The 18626-nt window shown below is 32.1% G+C and overlaps 2 protein-coding genes across 8 annotated transcripts; both read left to right on the top strand.

Annotated features, from left to right (window-relative positions):
* The first annotated feature begins 2308 nt into the window (after positions 1-2308).
* Positions 2309-11006, top strand: LOC111280900 (uncharacterized). Of its 7 annotated transcripts, XR_016335107.1 has the most exons (23): positions 2331-3090; positions 3207-3321; positions 3588-3688; positions 4134-4225; positions 4554-4689; positions 4813-4881; positions 5046-5147; positions 5634-5732; positions 6023-6133; positions 6470-6676; positions 6964-7071; positions 7181-7276; positions 7415-7471; positions 7665-7811; positions 7899-7958; positions 8060-8164; positions 8553-8714; positions 8912-8985; positions 9457-9580; positions 9692-9783; positions 9946-10066; positions 10160-10385; positions 10561-11006. XR_016335107.1 is itself a non-coding variant. In XM_089757208.1 (22 exons), exons 1-22 carry the CDS (start codon positions 2413-2415, stop codon positions 10310-10312), a joined length of 3009 nt encoding a protein of 1002 aa, XP_089613334.1. In that variant the 5' UTR covers positions 2331-2412; the 3' UTR covers positions 10313-10386. The 7 variants fall into 7 exon arrangements, 1 of the variants encoding a protein (XP_089613334.1); XR_016335109.1 differs by lacking the exon at positions 10561-11006 and having other exon boundaries at positions 2322-3090; positions 9879-10066; positions 10160-10187; XM_089757208.1 differs by lacking the exon at positions 10561-11006 and having other exon boundaries at positions 10160-10386.
* A 3503-nt stretch (positions 11007-14509) lies between these two features.
* LOC111281041 (protein E6-like) lies at positions 14510-15601 on the top strand. Its single transcript, XM_022868599.2, has one exon. The coding sequence runs from the start codon at positions 14581-14583 to the stop codon at positions 15334-15336; it is 756 nt and encodes a 251-aa protein (XP_022724334.2). The 5' UTR covers positions 14510-14580; the 3' UTR covers positions 15337-15601.
* The last annotated feature ends 3025 nt before the right edge of the window (positions 15602-18626 follow it).

The raw sequence follows: 18626 nt of genomic DNA, 5'->3' as shown, positions 1-18626 counted from the left end.
CCGATGTTTCCCGATTTTGTTTCTGAGTTACTTCATGAAAATTTACATCGGTCAGGACGTCAAAATCTACCAATAGATACAATAATTACTATGAAGTAATAAAAATTGAAACACTTTTAATGTAATTAAATATATCATTTTAAGTTAACTAGGTTATAACCGTGCGAAAGATAATAATTTTATTTATTTAATATGAATATATATGTATAAATTAATTTTTTTAAAATTATATTTAAAATTTTAAAATTTATAATATATATAAAATTTTTATATATTGATTTGTTATTAAAAAATAAAATTTTTAAAAACAGTAAAAAAAATATGCATTTATTTTGGATATTTTTTTTACAATAATATGTATACACTTATAAAATTATATCAAATAAAAATAAATTATATATTTTTTTTAAAAAAAATTATTGAATGATAAATTAAATAATAAAATAAGTATTAACACACTTTCACTTTAGTAATCTTGACTAAATTATTATACAAAATATAAAAAATGTTAGAAAATATGTGAAAAAATAAAAAATAAATTAAAAAAATATTTTTCATAAGAATGAAATTGTAATAACAATAAAATATATCTTAGAAAAAATTTATAAACAAAAAAAAAATTGCAATAGTAATATAATATACCTTAAAAAAGAGTTAGTAAAAAAATAAAAGATTTGGTGTATGACACGTTACATTTGTAATCTTAAATTTGTAAAAGAATTTTTTAATGGCAATTAGAATTAAATAAATAATTTTTAAAATTTAAATTGGAAATAATAAGTGATGTATATAATATTAAATTTTTGGCATTTATTTGAAATATAAATTTGATAATTATAGTTCAAATGGATATAATCATTTTGATAATTTTATTATTTAAAGATTTAAGATTAAAATTTTTTGAATTTTCAAAATCTTACATAAAATTGTTTAAATTTTTAATGTTTTAAGTAAATTTTTTTAAAAAATAATTATTTAAATAAAAATTTTTAAATCAAAATTGAAAAGATTACTAAAAGATTTGGATAAACTTAATCTTTATAATTTTTAAACATGTTTGAAAGATTTTGATAATTAAATAATTTTTAAATAAATTTATTTGGTAAACAATTAAAATTATGCATTAAAAAAATAAAATCCATATGTTATGTTTTTTAATTTTAGAATATATATCTCTAAATTAATTTGATTTTCAATTATAATTTCAATAAATTTAAAATTATCTAATTTGCAATTACAATAAATTATTTTATTCTTTTAAAAAATTATCATATGTGTCCTTCAAGTGAATTGTTCATATAAGTGGTGTTTATGTAACAAATTTATTTATGTATACTGTTATATATATATATATATATATATATATATATTAGATAAGGGTAATGAATTTTGGCAACAAAGGATAATGAATATTATTAGAAATTATGGATAGGTAATCAATTGAATTTTACTCAATTATGAATAAAAAATTAACTTAAATTTGAATTATCGAAATAGTAATTAGATAAAAGATGATAAAACACACAATATTATAAGCAAAATCATTTTATATATTTGAATTCTATTTTCAGAAAAACATTAACTTATGACGATGCATCAATTAATTTTATTTATTTAGATATATATATATGTGTACACTAATTAACAATTTTAAGACTATATTCAAGTTTTTAAAACTTATAACATATATAAAATTTATATATGAAATATGTTATAAAAAAATTAAAAATTTTGAAAAAGCTTTGGTAAATTCTAAATATGTAATAAACAATATTATTGAGCAAGAAGAAAATATTAAAATAAATAAAGGCTAAAATATTAAAAAACCTTTATACTTTCTCAAAAATTTTCAAAATTTTTTTATTTTTTTTATTATATCCAATTCAGCCTTTAAAATATTATATATATATATTTTAATTCTTTTTAAATCCTTTTTAAATTGTATTTTCCATTTGATGATGGGCCCAGGCCCTGAACTTTATGCATTATTGATAATGGGCCAAAGGAAAAGAAAAGAGGGCCCATCTCTTTTAACTTTTCTGGACCAGATTATGACTTTGTAGCAAACGTCGAGAAGCGCTATCTCTCTATCTTGGATCTTGGATCTTGGATCTTGGATCTTGGATCAAGGATCGGGGATCCACTTGCTACCGCTTCAATCTACAGATACACGTGTCACCTCTACCTTAAAATTTGGTTGGAAAATGAAAAAGAGAAGCGCCGGTCAAAGGATCATGCACTGCGCGTGATATTTTCTACACCGCCTTAACGGACCAATTAATTTGCTGACGTGGCATAGATTTAAGGTAGATCTTCACGGTTACTTCTTGATTTCGTCCGCATTCACTCCACTTCTCCACCTTCTTCAAAGCATTACATAATACACAGCTGCAGCAAAAATTTCTCAGTCCAATGGCTGCACTCTCCTTTCCTTTCCTCAAACCAAACACTTCATTTTCTTCTTTACCGTTCACTCCATTGCCGCTCCTTTCTAGAAACATCTCTTTCTTTCCAATCCTCTATGCGCCCCCTCACCGAGCCACTCTCACACTCGCTTCCTCCTCCGCCAAACCTCCTCCCGCCACATCCACTTCCGTGACCGTCGAAACCGCCACTGAGAATCATGCTAACTCAACTGTTGTCGTTATCCGCGCGCGTAACCGGATCGGTCTCCTCCAAGTCATCACGCGTGTATTCAATTTTCTCGGCCTACGCATCGACAAAGCCAGCATAAACTTTGAAGGAGACTGTTTTATCAAAACGTTCTTCGTAACCGATTCTCACGGCAACAAGATCGACGATAAAGAGAGTTTGGAGAGGATCAAGAAGGCCTTGATCGAGGCAATCGACGGTGACGGTGACGGTGACGATGACGTTGCCGTGTCTGTGGAGTCGGCGGCCAGACGGATCGTGGTTAATAAGCCTCGGTTAAGTTTTGGGGAGAAGAAATCCAAAGTTGAGAGGATTTTTGAACTGATGGATGGTTTCTTGAAGAACGATCCGACTAGCTTACAAAATGATATTTTACATCATGTTGAGTACACGGTGGCTCGATCACGGTTTAGTTTCGATGATTTTGAAGCTTATCAGGTAAAACTTAGCGTGTGATTGTTGATTTGAGAGTGAGTTGTGACACTTTTAAATTTTGGCGGGAATGTATTGCGGGTTTCATGTAATTTGATTTTGATTGTTTAACATATTTGTAGGCTTTAGCACACAGTGTAAGAGATCGGTTGATTGAACGTTGGCATGATACTCAGATGCATTTCAAGAGAAAAGACCCAAAGCGAATTTACTTCCTTTCACTTGAGTTTCTTATGGGTATTTTTTTACCTTTATCTAAGCCTTATTATTATCATGATTGTTTAAAATTTAAAATGATTGATAATGTTAAGAGCTCTCTCAGAGTTTGGTTTTGTGTTCTAGTACTCCCCTAGTACTTATAATGTATCAATGCTAAAGGATCAAACTGGTGGTTTCTATTACAGAGTAGAATGAGTTTCTTGGATTTACACATTATTCTGGTTTGTCTTCGTCGCTTTGAATTGAGTTTATGCTAAAGCACTGTGTGTAATTTTTAATTTCAGGCCGTTCCTTGTCAAATAGTGTCATCAACCTTGGAATCCGAGACCAATTTGCAGATGCTTTAAGCCAACTTGGTTTTGAGTTAGAGGTTTTAGCGGAGCAGGTTAGCTTGACATTTGCTTTTTGTACTCCTTGATTGTCCTAATCTTAGATTATCTTTACTCGGCGGATCGAGATTTTAAGTACAAGTAATTGTTTGATTGTGAGAACAATTGAACACATGAAGTAAATATTAGCGGTCATGCATTGTGTGAACTGGAGATTTAAACTTTGTGAAATGAGGTGATTCATTGACCAAGTATGAATGCCCATATTGTAGGGAACATAGAGACATAAACCTTTACGTTGTTAAGGTGTGCTTGTCCTGTCAAAACAAGCCTATCCATCTAATTATAACTAGAGAGAGATATCTTGTTTTAACAAGTGGCATAAAAGTGAATTCTTAATGCACGTAGCAAGGAAGCTTTTTGGCTTGTTTTATTTTTTATAATTGGTATACTCAGATAATATTCACTTCCTCTTTAGCTTATTCATTATGATATTCAAAGGAAGGAGATGCCGCCCTGGGTAATGGAGGCCTTGCTCGTCTTTCGGCATGTCAAATGGATTCTCTAGCAACTCTGGACTATCCTGCGGTAGGGTATGCCTCTATTCGATGATTTGCTTGTAAGATTTGTAGGTATTTCAAGTCAAAAGTAACTCATCTAAGCCTTGCCTTAAGTAGGGACTCTGAATAATTATCCATACTGGTTTTGAAACCAAAATTGTCTGTGAAGCTGACTAGTATATCTTATAACAAGTATCGGCTTTTCCATAATATATACTAGTTTTCCTTTTCAAAGTCAGTTTAGGAAGTCTTCATCAATATCCAGTTGATCAGATCCTGCATAACTTGCATATCCTCTAATGAATCTTGGCTTTTATTTGTAATGAATCTAATTCTGGGAATCATGTCTCTTCTTCTGCAGTTATGGATTACGCTACCAGTATGGGTTGTTCCGCCAAGTCATATTGGATGGGTTTCAACATGAACAGCCTGATTTTTGGTTGAATTTTGGAAACCCTTGGGAGATAGAGCGGGTTCATGTCACATATCCTGTTAAGGTTTGCAAGTACTTATCTGTTTTAACATTGGATATTTGACATTATCTTATTATTCATTTACAATTCTGTTCTGTTTTCTAAACTTCTGCCTTCACTGCCACTCTATTTTCCTGGATGGTTCAGTTCTATGGGACTGTCACAGATGAACTTTTGAATGAAGAGAAATGTAAAGTTTGGGTTCCCAGAGAAACGGTAAGGCAGTAATTCTTTTCATAAATTAAAGCTTGCACTTTTTTTATAAAACTCTTTATCCATTGGTTATGTCCTTGGTGATGGATGATTTAAATGAGGGATAAATTTAAGTTTATGTGATTGGTAATTTATTTTAGCTTAGCAACATGTCTTCATGTTGGTAGGTTGAAGCCGTGGCCTATGACAATCCAATACCTGGTTATGGAACAAGGAATACCATTAATCTCCGCCTTTGGGCTGCTAAACCAAGTGATCAGCATAATATGGTAATTTTGACAAAGTCCAACAGCATTCATCTGTGTATTAATTAGTAATAGTAGCATGAGTTTTATGTCTATCTTCACTTTCATTTAGATAGGATTAAACTAAGGTAAGACCATGCTGTGTACAGAATTATTTTCAGGCTCTATATTTGCTAGAAATGCCATCATTTGACTGACCTTTCAAATTATGATTTGGTTGCTTAAACTAAGTTACATATGCAACTATGTGGTTTTTCCTGTATGCATCATTTCTAATGCCCTCTCATTATCAATCTCCATTTATCATCATTCCCTCATACAAAAGTATTGAATTATATCTGAAACTGAATTGTTGCCATCAAATAATCTGTTCTCTCTCTCTCTCTCTCTTGGGGGGGGGGGGGGGGGGCGGTTGTAAAATTTTAATTTTAATACTTTGAACATGTATTGCTGGGTTCATAAATTTAGTTTGGCATAATTTCATCATTATCCAAATCATGTAATCTGCAGGAATCCTATAACACTGGAGATTACATCAATGCTGTGGTCGAAAGACAGAGAGCAGAAAATATTAGTAGCATATTATACCCGGATGATCGTTCTTATCAGGTGTGGTTGCTTTTCCTTAACTTGATTACTTATATCAAAATTAGACTCTGCCCATCTATCAATTTTTTCATGCTTATTTTCTACGGCATTTTCTGGAACTGTTTGGTTTTTGGCAATTAATTGGACTTCAATGGAGATTATTCATGTTGCTTTGATTAAAAACTTGATTAAAATGTTTGCAAAGGAACTAACTGAATATGTTTCTTTATTATTGGCCAAAAAAAGAATATGTTTCTTTATTGTCTTTTTCTAGAGCTACATTCATATTGCATTGAGGTAGTTTCTTTCAGGGTAAAGAATTGCGGTTGAAACAGCAATATTTCTTTGTCTCAGCATCAGTGCAAGACATCATCAGAAGATTCAAAGATGCTCACAGTACCTTTGACGATTTTCCAGAGAAGGTTCTTAGCTGCATCTTTCACATATCTATTAGTGCCAAAAGCATATGTTAAAACACTTACAAAAGGGCTAGTGCTTACTGGTCTTGTCATGTGGGTGAGATGACATGGCTCAGTTCTAACCTCCTGAATTTTGAGTAAAATAGCTGTTCTCAAGGCTCAATCTAGTTTTCAATGGCGGATCCTTGCTAAATCATTGTGAGTTTAGATGATGGCAGGAGTGGGAGTTGAGTGTAGGAAGCTTTCTGTACATTGAGAAGATTCTCTTTCCACTTTAATTATTATTCATAGGTTGAGTGCTGCACTGCTGCTTGACAACTTCAATTGCATTTTATATAGGTTGCACTGCACCTGAATGATACTCATCCATCTCTTGCAATAGCTGAGGTAATGAGAGTGCTTGTGGATGAAGAGCATTTAGGCTGGAACAGAGCATGGAACATCATATGCAAAGTATTTACATTCACAACGCATACTGTATCACCTGAAGGATTGGAGAAAATCCCCGTGGATCTACTGGGCAGCCTTCTCCCTCGACACTTGCAGGTGTATTTTATTTGAATGTTGCAATGTATTTTCTGTTAAATAAAGTTTCCCTGATACCTGGAATAATTTTATGTGACTGAAAGTATGATTAGTTTTAGGGAATAAGCTTCATTTTAAGAAATTTCTTGCATTGTGTCATCATTCTTTCAAGGTACAGAAGCCACCGTGTGGACTATTATTATTTTTGCAAAATATTTCCTGTATTTTCGACTTCTTTAGATTTTTATTTATTAATCTGATTGGTTGTCAATTTGTTTACTAGTTTTACAAAATTTGCTCTTCTCCAGATTATATATGACATAAACTTCAAATTTGTGGAAGAGCTAAAGAAGAGGATTGGTTTAGATTACAATCGGCTGGCCAGGATGTCAATTGTTGAGGAAGGTGCTGTGAAGGTATTTCACCAGGCCATCTCAAAATGCGTAGATTTTCAAAATTTTTGTTGTGTTGGTGGATTGCTAGAATATTATGTGAACTGAAACTTCATACCATCTCTTTTGCCAGAGTATTCAAATGGCAAACCTATCAATTCTTTGTTCTCACACTGTGAATGGTGTCTCAAGAGTACATTCAAAATTGTTAACAACAAAGTTATTCAAGGTAAAACTTAAATTTGTTTTTAGCTACTCAAAGCATTGCTTTTCCTATTTGGCTTGTAATAAATTTGAAATTGCTAAGCTTCAGGGAGCATCTTTAATTGGTTGATCTTAACTGTTAGTATCTATTAAATCTTTGCAGGACTTCTATGAGCTGTGGCCTGAAAAATTTCAATACAAGACAAATGGAGTGACCCAGGTTTAATAAGTTGCAATCTTCACTTCATTTGTTACCTTACTGATAGATTAAGTTGCATGCTGCATTTCAATAAAATTTTGGAATTCTTACTTTAATGCAGTGATGCATCTAGCGCTGATGACTAAAATTTCATGAATAATATGAACTCATCTGCTGTGTATTGATTTTGATATGTTAACATATGATTTCTCAGCGTCGCTGGATTGTTGTGAGCAATCCTAGTTTATGTGCTCTTATCTCAAAATGGCTTGGAACAGAAGATTGGATCCGTGATATTGACCATTTAATAGGATTGAGAGAACATGCAGCTAATGGCGAATTGCATCAAGAATGGAAGATGGTACTTTTGTAGTAAGCAGGATTAGCTTTGAAAATAGAACACATAATTGGCTAAATCATTAATTTATTATTAATTACTATGTCATAGGTTAAGAAGGTCAACAAAATAAGGCTTGCTGAGTACATTGAAGCAATGAGTGGTTTGAAGGTTGTGAAGAAAGCTTTAATTTATGTCCTTAAATTCCCTTGTCCTGTCTTAGAGGAGCTTGTAATGATCTGATGCTGGCGTGCATTATTTGTAATGGGCAGGTCAGCTTGGATGCAATGTTTGATGTTCAGACAAAGCGGATACATGAATATAAACGGCAGCTGCTTAATATACTTGGCATTATCCATAGATATGACTGTATCAAGGTTAACACTATCTTTGGCTGAAAGAGATATGAAAACAAATTGAATTTATTAAATGCTGCTTCTTATACATGCCTGATTAACTTGTCCATGTAGAAACTAACAATTAGAGGTTTAAGTTATTACCATCTTGCGGCTGGATGTGTGCAAGATCTAAGGTTCCTTACTCATTTTGTTTGCATACATCCTGAACTGTTAGGTACGAGTAGATTATCCATTCTCCTTAAGCATGATCTTTTTGGCTTTGCATAAAGATGTTAAGTTATACAGATTTTATATGTTTTCAAACATTCTACCTTTAAGTTAAAAAAATCACCAATTTTTCTTGATTTCATGATTTGAATGTGGCACTCAGTGGTATCTTGCACATGCTATTCTCTCCTTGGTGCAGAATATGGACAAGAATGACAGGATAAAGGTTGTACCACGTGTCTGCATAATTGGAGGAAAAGCTGCTCCAGGTTATGAAACTGCAAAGAAAATTATCAAACTTTGTCATGCTGTGGCTGAAAAAATCAACAATGACAGTGATATTGGAGATCTTTTAAAGTTGGTAAGCCAATATTATTTTTTCAAATGTGTTTGCTGAATGTAAGTGTAACTAAGAAAGCGTATTATTTACTCAGAAGGGACTAATTACCCCTAAACAGAAATAATCAGCAATCAAGATGATGAAATAAAGCTGTAAGGATCTGTGGACCTGTCTTATAATAAATCTGTCTTCCTAAGTCTGGTTAACTATAACTGCAGGTTTTTATCCCTGATTACAATGTTTCTGTTGCTGAGTTGGTAATACCAGGGGCTGACATTTCTCAACATCTAAGGTAGAAAGCATAAGCTTTTCACTTCAGATGGAATCACGAGTTCTGTTAGCAGTTATCTCATCTTTTGCAGCAATCACTGAGTGGGATTTTACTTGGTGTTTTTGTATTGTCAACTATTGGCTTCATTTATAGAGATATATTTTGCACTCTAAAGATGGATATGTCCATTTTAGCAGTAAATTTGGGTTGCATGTTATTGGAATCTTTTAGCATTAATTGTCATTAAGCTTTTGTAATTAATATCATTGAAAAGGTGGAATAATTTTGTCATTCAAAAGTACAGATTAGGCAGTTCAAAAGAGATTAGGATGATGAAACGATATAATAGGCAAGTGATTGGTGCAGAATTCCCCTCCCCACCTCTGAAGCCCCTTTTTCCATAACCATTTTAAGAAAAATATTTTCTCCCACTCAATTCATCTGCTTCTGATCTACACTTCTTTTACCTAAAGTATCCTGATTCGGTTGCAGCACTGCAGGACATGAGGCATCAGGAACCGGCAGCATGAAGTTTTTGATGAATGGTTGTTTACTTTTAGCTACAGTAGATGGTTCTACAGTTGAAATTATTGAAGAAATTGGGGAGGATAACATGGTAAGTACAACTTAACATTGGCCTATAAATTGATGCTGAATGTAACAACACATATACAAACGGTAATCAACAATATTAGTAGGACTGGATTTCTGATAAGGTTTCTTTCAGTTTTTGTTTGGTGCAAAAGTGCATGAAGTTTCTGCATTGCGTGAGAAAGGACCTGCTCTTAAAGTTCCTCTGCAATTTTCACGTGTCGTAAGGTATATCATGGAACTTTGGCCCCCCCACCCCTTCATTCCATGTAATGTACAGCCATATCAATAATATGCATCTCAACCCTTGTTTTCTTATACAGAGTTTGAGCTGCTTCAAATATGATATGAATTTCAAGTGATTCAATGTTATTGTGTTACTATATGTAGAATGGTTCGTGATGGTTATTTTGGGTTTAAAGACTATTTCAAATCGTTGTGCGACAACATAGAGGGTGGGCAGGACTATTATCTACTTGGTGCTGATTTTACAAGCTATCTAGAGGCCCAGGTAATACTGGTTTTGCGATCCCTTGATTTTGCTTCCATCATGTAGAAATTAGAATGGCTTGAGGATTTAATCGTGAACATGTGGAAACAACAGGCAGCTGCAGATAAAGCATATGTTGATCAAGAGAGATGGACTGAAATGAGTATACTTAGCACTGCTGGCTCTGGGAGATTTAGCAGTGATAGGACAGTTGAAGAGTATGCCCAAAAGACGTGGGGAATTCAACCCTGCAGATGCCCCTTTTGAAAATCCACGCTCTGGGAGGCTGAGAAGCTATATCACCAACTTTTCAATTTCGATAATAATAATACACTATTAAGTAAGTATTTGTAGTAAACAGAAATGCCTTTTTTTTTTTAACAAAAAATTAAAAATCTATTTGAAGTGGCAAAAAGAAAAATAATTTATATTTGTGTTGTCAGCTCGAAAGTTCTTCATTTGGTAACTCTAGGATTTTATAAGCTTCGACTACCACTATTCTTTCCTTCTTGCAGGAAGAAAGAAAAGATTTTTACAGGAAGCAGGAATAGCGGCTTATATGGTTCTCCCTCCCATGTTATATTTAGGTGCTGTTATCACAAGTTCAGCTAGGTCAAGAAATCTTCCATTCAGGGTAGTGGCTTACCCTGGAATAGTGGACAAGCTGCTGCAGTTTGTCTTCTCTACTCTTCTTTCTTTTACGTTTTGGTTTTGCTATCAAAGGTCAAAGAAGAGTTGGCACATGTTCACCCCACAGCACTGGGTCTATTGGTGTATGTATAATCATCACAATGGTTGCCAATGACACGAGTTTACATAGAAATATTCCAGGATCCACATCAATACATTGTGATACTTGATCCAAATTTTGATTTGCCAGGCTTATGCTATTGGCATCTATTTGTATCAAAGCTTGCTTTTCTAGTATCAAATGACGCGTACCAAATGATTTTCATAATTATTGCATTACGTTTTTGTTTTTTCTTTATCCCCTTACATGGGATAACTGGCCTATCTATTTCTATGAAAATTTGAGTTTAACCAATTCGGGTCAAGTAACTCTAATTTAAAAAACTAAAGAATGGCCGTGGCATTCATGAATCATGATTAACTGTTAAACAAAACCCAAATGAGGATTTATTGTTGTTCTCTCTTATCCTGTTCAATCCAGTTCCCGTTAAAGATGAAAATTTCGTTGTCTCGGAATTGTGTAATACTAAATTCTTATGCTTATCAATTCCCTTGTCAACATTGGATTTTCTTGTTTATTTGGACGGTAGTAGCTTGGTGAATTTTCCTGATATATAACCCACCAAACTCCAACTGCACTAACTGAAAATCTACTATGCAAATTCTATTTAGTTGAATTTTGCAAGCAGCTATCCTGGAATTTACCTCAAATTTTGGAGGCCATTGCATTGAATTTATTCAATCAAGATGGTCAGATTTTGGTGTTCAATAAAAATGTGGTTTGGTTTCGATTAGTTAAGGGTTTTGTCTAATCTTTAGGGCTAACACCATGTTTCTACAGCTTCTGCTTCATTGCACTAATCACTTTGAATACTGTCTTTTTCTCTTCTGTTAATCTCCTTTCAGTTCGGCAAATTCTTTTTCAAAATTGGGCAGAAGTGATGGATTCATGATTTGTACGGCTGAAAAGCTTCCCCAACGGTAATCACGCAACTAAGCTTCACTTAATCCAAGGAAAGGAAAAAGAAAGCAAAAGTAAAAGCCAAAACAAAACAAAACAAAATCTATTTGATTGGTTAAACACTGGTGTTGACAATAAAGCATTTCTAATTAAATTCTATACCATTTTTATCCAACCTTTTTTTTTCTAATTTTTTTACTTAAAAGTATAATTTTGATAATTGAAATTAAAAATTTAATATTTTATTAACAAATTATACTGACTGTTGACTATAAAATATTTTCTGCAGTGAATAATCAATCAAATTGTAGTTTAAGCCCCAAACGAAGGCCTAAACCCAATTATCAAAAATGCTGTATGAACTATTCGATATTTGCCAACTTCAAGATTAGATTTTTATATCTATCAATCTTACTCATATCTAATGTGAAATTCAAAATTTTACTTGAACAAAAATTACGATAGATATTACATTATGGGTATGTGAATGAAAATGAATATAATTTTAAATTTTTATTGAATACGAAAGCGAAGATAGATAATATAATACTTATTCCGTACTTACATCATACATATATTTTTTATATATTTAATAAATAAATTTTTTATTAAATAATAAAATTATTATTTTAAATTAATTAAAATTAATATATTTATTAAAAAATTATCTAAATATACAAAATAAAATAAAAAAACTAAAATATATATATTATTTTTATTTTTTAAAAAAAGTTATATGAAATTATCAATATCCATTAAATACCCATAAAAATAAAGATGAGGACTGATTTGATAATCTATTGAATATGAATATAAGTAAGAATATGAAAATAAATATAATATAAAAATCCATGATGAGATTGAAAATATTTTGCTTTTTTTATATCCTAGGCATTAAAATCCTTACATGTCTTCATCAAGAGTTTTCTAGGTTAGACTTAAAGTCGTCCTTTCATTTTTTATCGAGAAAAAAACTCCTATAATTACATTTTTGTAAGAATTTTCACCAAAATCTGGTTCCTTTGGCTTCATTTTTTTTATTATGTTTATTTTGTTATTGGTTGAGTCATTGGTGCTTGAATTTTTAATGCACAAAGCACAAAGTTGAGTCAAGCTCATTATGAACAGAAGCTTCTTTTTCTTTTTTGTTTTATTTTTTCCCTTTAATATTGGCGCCAATCATATTCTTAAAGTTTAGTAAAAACATTTGGTGACCAACATTAAATTACAATAAAAGAATATGGATGGATACATCAATATCTCTATCCAGCCCTCTTTCATGATGATATTGCAAGTTTTGTTCCTTAACCATATTATGGAGCTTTAAATTGATATATACTTATGAAAGAAAAAAAAAATGAATTGAGTGATGAGGAAGATTCAGATTTTGGTTAGAGATGTGGACTTCTCTAAGAATTGTCTATCTCCTTTGGGTTTTTATTTCATCTTTGGATTGCAACTCAAAATTCTTCCAACACGTCATTGCATGGCCAAATTTAGATAAATAACTACCAGTTGGATGCATTAAAATATGTATTTAAGGATATGTCTCCCTATTGGTAATGAAAGTTAAGTAATTTGTGTATGAAGCAAAGTAAGGTAAAAGTCTTGTCAATTTCATGTCTTGAATTGGATTCATTTGAATTAATCATTAGTTGATTTTTCTATAACTAGAACCAAGATTACAAGTTAATTATTTTTCCCAATGTGATAATATTGAGCACATGAATACAGTCAATATTGATCATATGAACAAGATATTGCACTTGTATAATTAGCAAAGGGAATGGGTCCTTTGCAAATGAGGCTTGCAATGCGCATGGCTGATGGCACTTTAAAGAAGGGAAGCAGTACTGGAGGGATGGGGCCAGGGCCAGCAGTTGGTCGATCCTCCCTGTAGAAAAAGGTTAGGTCTGCCCCTAATATCAGACAAAGAATAGAGGGGCAGCACATGCAGAGAGGAACTAAATGTCATCATTTTATGTCCCACCCCTCAATCCTTGCATAACACTTGCATCCCCTTTCATCTATACTCTTTCTTCCTTTTGTTTTTGGCTTAGGGTACCCTTGTTCACAATGCCTCTTATTTTCCCATTAATCCCAACCTACTTTAACCTACTTCGGAAATAGAAGTTAGGAAAAAGAACCAAAGAAAAGAAAGAAACTACTTTTTCTTTTTTTTATTACCATCTTTGATATACGAGAGATGAAAAATGAAACTAGAAATAAAGTTGAAAGTAAAATTAAATAGCACTAATTGAAGAAATATAATATTGTATCATATATGATAAATTATGAGTACTCCTACTATTTTATTCCCTTGGTCATCCAATTATATATCAAACATACCCTTACGCTGAAATTTAATGTGGATGGCTCGGCAAGAGGGAAACCAGGCTTTCAAGATTCAAATATTGCTGAAATCATGGCTATTAAGACTGCTATTAAGTCTTTCTATTGGCTGACAAAAGAAAAAAAAAATACCCTTATTGGCCACTATGCCTTACAGTAAGGTTACTGCAATAAGGTCAATTTAGCTTTTATTTAGGGTTTATAGTTTTAATAGGATCGTGGAGATTATGTTGACCGTTACACAAGGTAATCTTGAGAGAAATGGCTAGGACATCTTTAACTACAGTGGGGAAATGGGATCATAAGAACAAACACAAAGGGAAGGCCTCTTTTGATAAAGTTCTCTTGTGCAAGGGACCACAGTCATCACCATCCCGCGTCTCATTTCCACCTAATTGAGTAGAAAATTTTAAAACGGAGAAAACAAAAGATTGGTCTTTCTATATAAAGATTCTGTACCATCAGAATTTCTCATCAGTGTGCACTCTTAGACACAAAGAAGCATTAGCTACAATATTCGCTTTCCCTAGCCATGGCTTCCTCACCAAACATCATCTCTTTCCTCTTCCTCTTTGCCTTTTTTTCCATGCAAATTCATGCCAGGGAATTCTTCAGCAAAATCCCAAGTGTCAACAACAATGAGAGAAAGACGACAACCATCCCTGACACGATAGGACAAGAGCATGAGACCTTCATTTCCGAGACCCAAAAGAGTTCACTTCCCTACAGAGAAGAGCAGACTTTCGGGAAGCAAGAGCAAGAGCCAAGGTTTATCCCTGAGACCCAAAATGGATATGGCCTTTATGGGCACGGGTCAGGCCAGCTCCCTCCCAGCAGCACCACCACTACCAAAGAAACCTACGAACCCTATGTTACCCCTGTTAGATACCACCCTGATGAACCCTACAACAGCATTCCTGCATCCTACAACAACAATAACAAAAATACTTATTATTACAACAAGAATTCCTACGAGACTGAGCAGGAAAACTTTGGTAAGGCCAGGTTCACAGAGAAAGGATGGAGCACTGAGGAAAACAAGAACAACAACTACTACAATGGATACAACAATGGTGAGAAGCAAGGCATGAGCGACACTAGATACTTGGAGAATGGAAGGTACTACTATGACGTTAAGAATGAGAACAACTATTATCCAAACCAGTACGAGAACTCCAGGGGAGTTGCTTCAAGGAACGAGTACAATGAGAATCGTTACAACAACATGGGAAGGTACAACCAGAACCAAGAGGAGTTCGAAGAAAACGAGGAAGTGTTCGAGCCATGAGCTGTAATACTCTACAGTTGAGTGAAGAACATCTACTAAAACAAGCACTGGTTTGTATTAGCTGTTAAGTATGGTAATTAACTAGGAAAAGAGTAAAGAATATAAAACTTTATTTATTGGATATTGCTGTTAATTTGTGATTGATCTTTTTATTTTTTGGTTTGCATAGTGTTCTTTGCTTTGAAATGCATAGGGTATGTGAGTTATGTGTTTTTTTTTTTTTTTTTTATTAAATAAAAATGTAAGAATTCTCTAATATTAGCTCTTTATATGTTTCTTCGTTTCTAGTTGCTAAAATTTCATGTAGAAGTCCGATTACACCGGATGGTACGTTTATTTTTTTATCAGAAACATGAAATACTTTCATTACTCTGGTGAAAAATCAACATTAGTGATAGAAACAGGGAGACCCTCCCACACTTGGACCTGACCTCCAATACCACCTAGCCTAGTAACATTATGAGCTAAAGCATTTGCATGTCGGTTTACATGAGAAAAGCAGCAAAATCTGTAATGTGAAGCTGCACTTAACACGTCCATTGTTATGCCTGTTCCTTTCCAATTTGAGTCCCCAGCCTTAGCAACCTCCTGTATCACCGTTGCTGCATCAGACTCACCTCCACCTCCTTGAAGCCATCTTCCCTCGCAATGCCAACTCCAAACAGGACTGACTTCATTTTTGCATGGAGGGAGCTCTTCATATTCCCTCGCTGCGGTTTACTTAGGGTTACTGCATGATTAAATCTTTAATCAGATATAAAAAAAATATTTTTACCAATCGAATTATCAAGCAAAACTTAAATTGCACAAAAAAATTCACTTAATTAGCACAAAGAAAATCAACTTCTTTAGTTTTTCACACTGACGTCGTACATTGGATGTTTCATGATTCGCACTAAGGATAATCTTGACAGCCTCACTAAAATTTCAGATAAAAAATTTTTAATCTTTCATGATATTATTGGATCTTTTCCTCTTGGGTGGTTTATATGAACCCCTCTAAACCAACCATTAAAGAAGCTAAATTAAAAAGTTAAAAGTGTAGAGTTCATATTGATGAAACAATCCAAGGAAGATTGGTACATATAGAACTATATTTTTTTATATACAGCTTCAGTGGATAATCATCAGGTGGAAATCCTCGATGCTAGTCGTCATCAGTCATCTCACATATGGATATATACCGATTTTCAACTGCCATAAACAAATGAAGAAATCTCTAGCTAGCTAGTTATGTACCACTTCCATGTGATGGTATCTTTACGGTGTGAAGAAATAAATGTTGGGTTCAATGCTTTGGATGAAAATTAATAAATATTATTGATCAAGTAATTAGATGCGTGTAATTCTTAATGCATTAATCTATACGGTCCACAAAAATCATGCTTAGGTTAGACTTTCAAAACCAAGAAAAAGAAAGCAAATATCAATCAAAAACTCCTTATTTGAAACAAGTGCTCCTAATTCAAACAATGAATCCCTTTTCATTATTATAAATTAAACTAATTTATATTTGATGTATTATCAGTGTATAAATTTTATACACTATTAATGAATCAAATGATACCATCTCATTAATTAGTAAATATCAACATTTAAAATAAATATATAAAAATTTAATTTTTTTTTAAATTTACTCATTAATAAGGTAGTATCATCTTAATTACTAATAGTATATAGAATTTATATACTGATAGTGTATTAAATATAGACTCTTATAAAATATATAAGCAACCAATAGGATTTTTTTTAATTTTTTTTTCTATTTCTTGTCATACTTAATTAGTAATTTAGTTATGTGGCAGAACTACTAAATTTACATTTTCCCCTTATAAATGTTTCTCTCCCCTAAATCCCATTTAGTTGTCAATTTACTATCAATATCACCTTAGCCCTTAGAGTGTTAATTAAGAAAGGTAATCCACCAAATTGATGCTCAAGAGTTAATTATGGTAGTTGGTAGACACTAAACAACAAGGGAAAGTTATGTAGGGCCAACCTAAATTTTATCATCATAAAAGTAAAAGTTAGAAAAAGAATAAAAATGATTAACATATCATTCAAAGACAAGGCTAAGTGAAAATTTTTAAATAAAGTTAGTAATGTTTTCTATTATAAATGATTTTATAAAAATTTATTTTAAAAATTAAAATTTATATATGAATTAATCGAGTTGAATAAAAAATCAATATATAAACAATTATTAAAAATATCTAATCAAAAATTTAATCAATACTTATTCATAAAAATATCTAACTAAAATTTAATCAGTACTTATTTAACGGTAAAATTATATCAAAATTTTTAATAAAATATTTAGGTAAAAAATCATTAAACTTTATTAGAATTTTTTTAAATTTTGTATATTTAATTTATGTAATAAAACATTTAAATTTATTAATTTAGATTTTTTATGTGAATTTTTTTAAATTCATTTTAATAAAAGGATTTCACAAATTTTACTTAAAAATTTTTTAAAGTCAGATTCTAATTCAAAACTCTAAAAGAAAGAGAAAGGAGAAAAAGAAAAATCATCATTTTCAATCGAGAAAATTAATTGTATAAAACAGTTATTTCATGTCAGCATAAATTTTTTTCATTCAAATTATGTCATATAATCATGTTATTAAAAAAAATCAATCATTTATTACATATCACATGCGATAATTAAATGATAATTATTTATTTCAATAAACTTATGCATATAATGTATAATAAATAATTAATTTTTTTATTAATTTCATTTTATTTGACATGATTTAAATAAAAAAAGACATATATTGATATAAAATAACTATTTCATACTATCTTTATTTTTCAATTGGACTATCGTCTCCCTTAAACGAAGTATACATTGTGATTTTTTTTTTCAACTTTATTTGTTTTCCAAAGCTTCAGGGGTCCTCTTTCTTTTTGACTAGCATAAGAACTTACTGCAATCCAAAGACTTGTGTTTTGTAGGTCTTTGTCACGGTGGAATGTTTATAAGTATAATTTTTAGGGTTTGGTTCTGGTCCTTAATAAGATATTGATAAGAAGCACTTGAAGTCTTAGGCTAACCCAACTAATTATTTGGGACCAGGCCTAGCAAAAATGCTGTTCCTGAAATTTAGGTAAAGTTCCTTAATGGATATGGAACCCCATTTCAGCATGCAAGAATTTATTGACACCCCCAGAAATAGAAGCATATAATTGGGGGAGGTACTCATGATGCTGGGGATTGAATGGTTAAAATTGAAAAAAAAAAAAAATGAAATGGGTCATCTGGAAGAGATATATGATAGTAGAAC

The sequence above is a fragment of the Durio zibethinus genome, chromosome 28, assembly GCF_047325235.1.
Source record: "Durio zibethinus cultivar Kanyao isolate XHJ-2024 chromosome 28, ASM4732523v1, whole genome shotgun sequence".
In the NCBI taxonomy this organism is placed as follows: Eukaryota; Viridiplantae; Streptophyta; class Magnoliopsida; order Malvales; family Malvaceae; genus Durio; species Durio zibethinus.
This window is presented reverse-complemented; position numbering and strand designations above follow the sequence as displayed.